General features: G+C 44.2%; 1 protein-coding gene across 1 annotated transcript in view; it reads left to right on the forward strand.

Annotated features, from left to right (window-relative positions):
- Positions 1 to 7,835, forward strand: part of LOC125458943 (FERM domain-containing protein 7) — a 64,946-nt gene extending 57,111 nt beyond the window's left edge. Inside the window, exons 11-13 of the mRNA XM_048544799.2 lie at positions 4,066 to 4,134; positions 5,592 to 5,655; positions 6,613 to 7,835. Coding sequence (XP_048400756.1) covers positions 4,066 to 4,134; positions 5,592 to 5,655; positions 6,613 to 7,590 — 1,111 coding nt within the window. The 3' untranslated portion in view covers positions 7,591 to 7,835. The remainder of the gene's footprint in view (positions 1 to 4,065; positions 4,135 to 5,591; positions 5,656 to 6,612) is intronic.
- Positions 7,836 to 10,340: the final 2,505 nt, after the last annotated feature.

The raw sequence follows: 10,340 nt of genomic DNA on the forward strand, positions 1-10,340 counted from the left end.
GGTGGGTGGGAGGAGGTGTATTCCAGGTAGCTGTGGGAGTCGGTGGGCTTGAAATGGACATCAGTTTGTAGGTGGTAGTCTGAGCTGGAGGCAGAAAGGTCCAGGAAGGTGAGGGGTGCATTGGAGATGGTCCAGGTGAACTTGAGGTTGGAGTGGAAGGCGGTGGTGAAGTGGATGAACTGTTCGATCTCCCTTTGGGAGTATGAGGCGATGCCGATACAGTCATCAATGTAATGGAGGAAGAGGTGGGATTTACGGCCAGTTTGGGGGTGAAAAGGGACAGTTCCACATAATTTACAAAGAGGCGGGCATAGCTTGGGCCCATGTGGGTACCCATGGCCACCCCCTTTGTCTGTAGGAAGTGGAAGGAATCGAAAGAGAAGTTGTTGAGTGTGAGGATGAGTTCGGCTAGGCAGATGAGGGTGTCGGTGGAGGCTGACTGGTCGGGTCTGTGGGACAGGAAGAAGCGGAGGGCCTAGATAGAGAGGTCCTTGATCGGTGAGGGGGATCAAGAGTTATGGGGAGAATGGGGGTTGAGAAATGTGTCAGTTGTGATTGAATGTTGGAGAAACCTCGATGGGCTACCTAATTCTGCTTTTATATCTTATGGTCTTACGGACTTAGAAATATATTGCCACTCCTTCAATGTTGCTGGGTCAATATCCTGGAATTCACTCTCTAATGGCATTGTGGACCTATCCACAGAACATGGATTGCAACATTTCAAGAAGACAAGTCCCCACCACGTTCTCAAAGGCAACTAGTGACAGGCAACAAATGCTAGCCCAGTCAGTAATGCCCACTTCCCATGAATAAATAAAATTTGCTTTTCTCTGAGTCCATCTTCAAGCTTCTGTAATCAAGGATGACAAACACCAATAGTAAATCAAATTACATTATCAAACACAGAAAAACCGAGCCATTGAATACGACACATAAGGATACTGATGAGAAAAATAAGGAACAAAAAGGAGGCGTATGATCCATATGGAATATATTCAGCAATAGAAATCAGGAAGACTATCTCAAACACAGAAGACAGGCTAAGGCTGGAATGCATAAGAATAAGAGGAAACATAAGGAAAGGCTGGCAGGCTGCACTAAAACAATTAGTAAAACTTTCTTCAAATATATTAATAGGAAAAGATTAGTGAAGGATAGAGCGTGGTCCATAGGAACAAGCAGAGTATGACGTTCGTAGAAGTAAAGGGTGTGGCAGAAGGTACTAAATGAATACTTTTCTGCAATCTTTAACAAATTAGAAAATGGTAACAATGATTCAGTTGAAAATATAAATATCGAGCAACTGAACAGCACAGTGATAGATGAAGAAGAGGAGCTAAAAAAGCTGGCAGCAGTCCAGATAGAGAAGTCGCCAAGCCCAAATGGGATACGTCCTGGATATCCTGGAAGATTGCAAATGTGATACCGTTGTTTAAGAAAGATGCAAAGACAACCCAGGACAATAGACAATAGGTGCAGGAGTAGTCCATTTGGCCCTTCAAGCCAGCACCAACATTCATTATGATCATGGCTGATCATCCACAATCAGTATTCTGTTCCTGCCTTATCCCCATAACCCTTGATTCCACTATCTTTAAGAGCTCTATCTATCTCTTTCTTGAAACTATCCAGAGACTTGGCCTCCACTGCCTTCTGGGGCAGAACATTCCATATATCTACCACTCTCTGGGTGAAGAAGTTTCTCCTCAAATCTGTTCTAAATGGCCTACCCTTTATTTTTAAACTGTGTCCTCTGGTTCTGGACTCCCCCAACAACGGAAACATACTTCCTGCCTCCAGAGTGTCCAATCGCTTAATAATCTTATACGCCTCAGTCAGATCCTCTCTCATCTTTCTAAACTCAAGTGTGTACAAGCCCAATCGCTCCAATCTTTCAACATATGATAGTCCCGCCATTCCGGGAATTGACCTCATGAACCTACGCTGCACTCCCTCAATAGCCAGAATGTCCTTCCTCAAATTTGGAGACCAAAACTGCGAACAATACTCCAGGTGTGGTCTCACCAAGGCCCTGTACAGCTGCAGAAGGACCTCTCTGCTCCTATACCCAGGTATGCCTGTCAGCTTGACAACAATGATGGAAGCCATTATGTGGGATAAATTAAATATACACTCAGAGGAAAGTAAGTTAATACTAGACAGTCAAGGGCAGGCCATGTCTGACAAATTTAATTGATTTCATTGTTGAGGTAACACAGGCAATGGATAAGAGTGCTGTGGATGTTGTATATCTGGATTTTCCGAAAGCCACATGGCAGGTAGGTTAGCAAATTAAAAATGATTGGGTCCTTGGTAGCATGGATTAGAAATTGTCAATAAATTGGAAGACAGGGTAGGCATAGATGGGCATTTCTCAGATTGGAGATGAGTTGAAAGTGCTGTTTTCCAAGGACAGGTGATGGGACACTTGAGTCATAAAAACAATTTTGAAAAGGGTGTTGAGGGCAAAATACCTGAATTTGCAGATGATACTAAGCTAAGCAGAATAGTGAATTGAGACGATGTTGCTGAGTGACTTCAGAGAGACATTGACAAATTGGCTAAATGAGCAGACACTTGGGCCAATGAAATTCAATGTAGAGAAATGTGACATAATGCAATTTTGCAGAACAAACATGGAGAGACATCCAGGCTTAATGGTACAACATTGAGGGCAGTACAGGAACAGTGGGACTTCAGGGTTCACGTGCATGATTCTCTGAAGGTGGCCAGGCAAATTGAAACAGTTATTAAGAAGGCTTATGGGATTCTTGGGTTTATAAATCAAGTATAAATGAAATGACGTGACACTACACCTCTACAAATCATTGGTCAGATCACATTTGGAACATTGGTTTGGTTCTGGGTATCCTACTTAAGGAAGGATGTTAAAGCCCTGGGCAATATGCAAAAGGCTTTTACTAGAATGGTACCAGGAATGGAGGCTTTTAGATACAAGGAAAGATTAGAAAGATTGGACTTATTCTCCTTGGAGCAGAAAAGATTGAGAGGCGACCTTATTGAGCCATTCAAAATTATGAACAATTTTGACAGGGTAAAGAAGCAAACTCTGTTTCCACTAGCTGGTATGTTAGGAACCAGCAGTCACAATTTCAAGATTACCAGCAGCAAAGCTAGTAGTGAGATGAGAAGAAGCTTCTTTAATCAGATAGTCGTTAGGATTTGGACTGAGCTGCCTGGGAGAGTGGTGGGGGCAGATTCCATAGGAGGCTTCAAAAGAAAGCTGGATATATATTTGAAAGTGATGAATCCAGAGGGCTATGGAAATAGGGCTGGTGAGTGGGACTAGCTGAGTAGCTCTTTTAGGAGCCAGTACAGACACAATGGGTTGACTGGCCTCCTTCTGTATTGTAATTTTTGACGATTGTACAGGATCCTGGTTAACACGCTCAGCACAGCACTGAAAGCCATTCAGGAGACATGTTAAACCAAAGCTCCGTTGCCCCTTCAAGTGGATGCAAAAGATCCTATGGCACAAATTGGAGGAAGAGCAAGATGGTGGCACAACGGTTAGCACCACGGACCTGGGTTTGATTCCACCCGCGGGCGACTGTGCGGCGTTTGCATATTCTTCTCACCTTTGCAAGAGTTTCCTCTGGGTGCTGTGATTTCCTCCCATAGTCCAAAGATATGCAGGTCAGGTGGCTTAGCCATGCTAGATTGCATATAATAGCCTGCACATCGCTGGACATCTGGGTTACCCATGGGAAATGCGGGGTTACAGGGATATGCTGCGGAGCGGCTAGATGGGGATGCTTTTTGGAGAGTCAGTGCAGACTCGATGGGCCAAATGACCTCTATCTGCACTGTAGAGATTCTATGATTCTATGAGCTCTCCCTACCACTCTGCCCAGTAATTTCCTACCAAGCAGAATCATGAAGACAGAAGATCTATTTATTTTTCACATTTCTGTGACAGCTTGATATGCAAAGGTATTTTAGTGGTGGGGGGGGGTGCGCTGTGAAGGATACCTAGGTCATGAAAGGTGATATGTAAAGGGAAGTTCTTTGTGTAACTTTTCCTCTTTAACTTTGTTTCAGTGGAAGAACTCAAAAGCAACTGGCTGACTATCTTAGCAAAGGAGATTTTAAGAAGGTGCCATTTCAAAGGTAAGATTCAACAGACTGTCCATCTCAAAATTCAGAGGCATCACTTGTTCCTTACATGACATTTTGATGATCATTGAACCTGGTCAATCAGTCCAGCAGGATGAGGCTCCCCATGGTCCTCCCTGGATCCACATTTGTCCATCAGATATTATTATATCATCCTGTTCCTTTCTCCTTCATCTGCTTACCTGGCTTCTCTTTAAAGCCACCTGTACTGTTCAACTGGTTCAACTACATCAGGTGCGAGTGAGTTCTATGTGTCCTTACTGTCTGGATGGTCTCAGTTGCTCCATAGATTACAATTGTCCATCAACTGTAATAGGGGGGCACGGTAGGTCAGAGGATAGCACTGTTGACTCACAGTGCCAAAGCCTTAGGTTTGATTCCACCCTTGTGGAACTGTCTGTGAGGAGTTTTCTCATGTCTGCATGAATTTCCTCCGGGTGCTCCAGTTTACTCCCATAGTCTAAAAATGTGCAGGTTATGTGGACTGGCCAAGCTAAATTGCTCATGATGTCCAGGAATGTGCAGGCTAGGTGGATTAGCTATGGGAAATGCAGGGTTACAGGGATAGGGTAAGGGTGTGGGTCTGAGTGGAATGCTCTTCGGAGGGTTGGTATGGATTTGATGGGCTGAATGGCCTGTTTCCCCACTGTGATGATTCTATGATCCCTCATAGGTTTGCCTGCATATGATGGAGAATCTATTCAAAACCTCATCACAAATGTTTAAATATGCTGTTACCCAGGGTTACAGAGAGGTCTAGGCCCGATACGCCAGCCTTCTTGCTCCTCTGATGCTGCTTGGTCTGCTGTGTTCATCCAGCTCTACACCTTATTATTACAGGGAAGGGGTGGGTTTGGGTGGGCTGCTCTGCAGAGTGTTGGCATGGACTCAATGAGCTGAACGGCCTGCTTGCACACTGAAGGGATTCCATGAACTTCACAGTGCATAGCTTCTCAACCTGCTCTAATTAAGTGCCAGGTGGTCCTCAGCTAGATGGTTGGCGAAGTGGGAGACATTCAAAGTGACAGCGGAGCATTTGAAGGACTCAGACCCACTGGATCTCAGATGAAACAAAGACAAACCTTTCCTGCTCAGGGGGTGGATCAGAGATCTTGTTGCATCATTGCCTGACATTTATCCCCAAGGCAAACACCATCAAAACAGACAGGTTAGCCACTTAGGTTGACCTTTCAGCACTGAGACAGATAACCTTCCATTCGAAACTTTCAAAACATAACCCAGAATCCTGGCTAGCAGTCCAGTGCAGCACTGAGAGAGAGCTGTGTTGTTAATGGGGCATCCTTCAGAAAAGAAGTTAAACAGAAGATCCAAATGACCTCTCAAATGGACATAAAAGATGTTATGGAGTTATTTTGAAGAGGAGGGCATGATGTTCGTACAAATCCTGTGCCTTTATGATTATGTTTGTCTTCTTCATCTGTGTTTTTCAGGAAGCATTGTAATGTACAATCTGAGGAAGATTCAGCAGGAACGGGCCTTGAGGTGGGGATGCAGGTCAGTGAAGTAATGATTCTAAAATGACTGTGTGATCAATTCACTGTTGCATTTATAAAGATTGCTTCAAAAATCAAGCCAAAATGTCAAATAGCCAGATATGATTCTGAGGAATTTAGTTTTTGATGTATTGTGACTTAGTGTAAGACCCGAATAGGGTCAGAGGTTTCACTCTCTGACAAATCTGAAATTAAACCCAAAGAAACATGCATTGCCCTCATTTTTATCAAAGCCAAAGCAGGCTCAGGAACGCAATCTTACAAACTGAGCAGAGATCAGTGTACAGAAGAGAGCAGAACCAGAGACACCCTCCAGAGCTTTTGCCCATCAGTACAACAATAACGCATGCTGTCAATGAAATTTTTCCATTTTCATCGTGAACTGCAGTGGCTTCAGGCCAGGTCATTGAGGATCTTTTTAAAAAGACCAGAAAAAAATAGATTATTTTCTATTCTACTGTATCTAAAGATCAGGTGGTAATGCTGAGTATCTCAGAGGAAGTGCAACTGAGTGGATGGTTGTACTTGGGATTTGAAGGCATTGTTGAGTGGGAGATTAGCTCATCAGCAAGTGTTTTTTGACTTGGCCATATCATCGTTCTGTGTGAGGCTTACTCCCGCTTAAAGTTTTTTAAAAGCATTCAGTTGGTTGAGGTCTGGATTGCAGGTGTTTCTGACAATATCCCAGATTGGTATAATCTCTAAATCCATATTTTAATCACAAAATAGCGTTGATTTCTTTGAACGTCTATCATTATCGAACATGACACTGCATGGTTTTTGTAAAATGGGTGATAATTAGCAGCCCACTTCCCAATACTCCCTGTTTTTAGTTCCCATTTGAATGGGCTGCCAACTTGTGGTTGCCCATTTACGTTAACACACAAAGTCAAGATCAACCCCTGCCTCCAATCATTCTGCTTCATTGATAATCTCTGAGGAATTGTGTCTTATTCAGGACAAGGGATCGCCACATGATCTTTGGGGCGTTGGGCAATTAGGAGACGTCCTGGATAAGGTGGGGCCGAGGGCAGCACAGAGACGGAGGAAGGAGTCGGCAGTGGAGATTGTGTTCAGCACTGAACTGGAGAGGTCCAAGCCCGAGGCGGACCCAGCATTAGACATTCTCTCCAGCCGCGATCTCTCTGCTCCCTCTGTCAGCGACGCTGAGGTCAAGAAAAATCCAGGGCAACTGCAAAAAAGCAGCTTAGAGTTTCTGACTAACCGTACTACGAAGGAAACGGATCCAGGAGACTTGACATGTGGGGACTCACCCAAGTTCACAGTAGGGAGCCAATGCCTTGGCGATAGTTTCCCCAATTCGGACAGTTTAACGGACGGTTCTCTCCAACCGACATGCTGCATGTGGACAGACGAAGAAATTGTTCGACTTTCGGGCATAGCCCGCCCAGTCAGCTTGCCCGCTTCCGGCTTCTTAGCCAATTATGGGCTCTACCAGCGGGCTGTGATGAGGGGGAGCTACGGCAGTACATTGAACGCTGTACGGGAGGAGGAGAACCAGCAGGATGACACTCGACTGCCTTCCAAAAGATCTCGCAGCCAGTCTGATGTGAAGATCCTCGGCCTAGTCCATGCGCCGGAGTTAAGGCCCAAAACTCACTTCTTGCCCTTGGGTCGGAGACAAGCTCTTGGTAAACTGGGTCATGTGCACCTAGTGCACAGGATGCTGCAACGCAGAGAGGTCCTGCAGACAACAGAACGATACATCAGCAGTGGCACAGAGTCCAGCGACTCAGACTCGGAAATTATCAGCCCCTACTTCCATCCGCGTCCACTCGGTAAAGCTCTTCGATCCCCCGCACCGAAGGGAGGTCAGTTTGCGTCAGCCAGCGTCCAGTCAGACGAAGTAGCCTCATTCGATCGGAATTGTGCCGACAAGCTCGGACACCTGACGATCTACACCGATTTCATTTAGTTTGGGATGGATCCGCCTTTACAGCTTCCTGCCCCATTACCAATCCCCAACCATTGTCTTTGCCATTACTCCTGACCACGAGTTGACTGTTGTTGGAGTTCTGTAAACATCTCCATAAGAAAATGACCTGACCTGTGAAATTGTGTGCCGGAGTCTCCCTAGTCTCTCTTTCATTATTATGTTGTCAACAGTGATGGGCGTGCCCCATGTAGTTTGTGCACAATTTTGGTTATTTAAACAATTCACTCATCTACTGTCTGAATGATAACTTGTGCATCAGGAATCTTGCTGTCCTCTGTTAAACAGCGACCACCTGATGTTATTGATCCTTTTTGGAGTTAGACTTAGTTAATTATCCAGCATTACTATTGACTAGAGGGCAATTGTGTCTGCTGCTGTAGCAACAGATTTCACATCATTCACGGTAGGTACATGCAAGTTCCTCTTATGCTGCCACAAAACGTGAAATAGAGAAATATTAAAGGCTACGGCATGGATAAAAGCTGTGGAAATGTACTGCATGGTCAATGTCAAGTATACTTGCAGGGCTACCTCAGCACAAGTTGTAGTGACACATGAGAGAGATCATGGAATGATGGAATCCCTACAGTGTGGAAGCAGGCTGTTCGTCTCAATGATCTTCCAAAGATTATCCCACCCAGACCCACACCTCCTACTCTAACTCTGGAAGCTCATGCAAACATGGGGAGAATGTGCAAAGTCCGCCCGCAGGGGGAATCAAACCCACGTCCCTGATGCTGTGAGGTGGCAATGCTAACCACTGAGCCACTGTGCCAGCATGTGGGATCATTCTGTCCCTTTGCTCCCCTCTCTCCTGGCTGTACCAGGATGCATTTTTAGACAAGGAATGCTTTAGCCTTTTGCACATTGTGTTTTGAACTAACAAACTCAAAGCAGTCTTTCTGGCAAGGATATATGTCTATTTCTGCAATCATCTGAAATGTGATCACAACAAACATATTTTGGATACTCAGATATAGTATAAGAAAATATTTCTAAAAGGTGCAACTTGCACTTAAATTTGACAGTTACAAGAATAACATCATTTTCAATTAGCTCTCAAGATAATAGTTGAAACATTGCAGGTTTGAAGAATTCTCTCAATACACTGGGGAGAAATGAAGGCCATGTGTTTCTGGTGAAGAATTCACACAGGTTCACCCCAAACAGCAGCAATTTTCTGGCTTTCCAGACAAGGTCAAAGTTGTCTCACAATTAAGAACTATTTTCTGGAAGGTAGAACAAACAAACCCAAATTATTTGTTTATGTTGACCCTTATGGTGGTGTTCTCTCCTGTGTTGGTCTACAGATAGTCTAGAATGTGAAGATCAAAGGAAAACTGAGTTACTAGATTACCCTTGTCCATTAATAACATATTGGCCATTTCAAATCAGTTTCAGTCATGTGACAGTAGTGGCATATTCCTACAATGGCAAATGGGTGATGGCAGATAATTGTTACACAATGAAGAACATTAACATGCCTGTCTAGAGTAACCTTCTCACTATTTTTATTTGAATGTTAATCTTTGTGGGGCCAGCATATCCAACGGACATTGATGTTTTAAGTCTCTTCGATTGAAATGGAAAGGTCAACTGCTAACATCTGGGAAGGCTATTTACATTTTATTTTCCAGAGACATTAGAATCACAACAATGTGGAAGCAGGCTTTTCAGCCCAGCAAGTCTACACCAATCCTCCAAAAGGCATCCTATCCAGACCTATCCCCATAACCCTGCATTTACCATGGCTAACCCCATTAGCCTACACATCCCCGAACACTCTGGGCAACTTCCCATGGCCAGTCCACCTAACCTGCACATCTTTGGAGTGTGGGCAGAAGCCAGAGCAAACCCACTCAGAACGCGCAAACTCTACACAGACTAACACTTGAGGCTGGAATAAACCCAAGTCCCGAGTGCCGTGAGGGAGCAGTGCTAACCGCTGAGCCATGTTGCCATCCACACCATATCAGGACATGAGGTTGTTCCTGTCAGTGAAAACAAAACTTCAAAAAGGAGTTCGCCTGAACCAAAGGAATCTATTTTGTCAAGATGAGTGTCCACATTTCATTTTAGCTACTACAAGTGTCCATCAGCTTAACACATCTCATATGATGTGACCATGACATGAACACATCTCATATGATGTGACCATGAACCTACAACTTCATGTTTGACCCACGAAAGTGGTCCAAAGAAAATGCTTTATTGTCGATATTGTACTCCACCTGCTGAAAATCTGAAGTGTTGCAGGATAACCTCCAGGCAGCAATGTCACAGTTCGTGTTCTAATGTGCAAACGGAGTCCTGAGCTAAACTCCCATTCGCAACCATCCTTAAATGACTGTATCAATGTGAACACTTTAGTATAATTGCCACATATGTAACAGTTTGCAGGGAGCGCTGTAATGGTGTAACCCTGTATAATGTATATGCAATACTGCACTTTACCAGAAGTTGATTAGTTATTATGGCATGGGACTCATTCAGTCCATTGACACTATGTCACTTCTCTGCAGAGCAATTCAGTTGGTCCCAGATCTTATCATTGAAAAGGATACAGTCAGTTGAAGGAAAAATAAGAGGGAAGGATCTATATTTCTTTCTACCCCTTCTCAGGAAATGTGCTTCATGGAATCCATTATTAGGTTGCAGCAAATGTTTTGAAAAACTGCCCATGCAAGATGTCATAGCAAGATTGGCACGTTCATTCCAACATAACACAG

This window comes from Stegostoma tigrinum, chromosome 15 (genome assembly GCF_030684315.1).
Source record: "Stegostoma tigrinum isolate sSteTig4 chromosome 15, sSteTig4.hap1, whole genome shotgun sequence".
Taxonomy (NCBI): domain Eukaryota; kingdom Metazoa; phylum Chordata; class Chondrichthyes; order Orectolobiformes; family Stegostomatidae; genus Stegostoma; species Stegostoma tigrinum.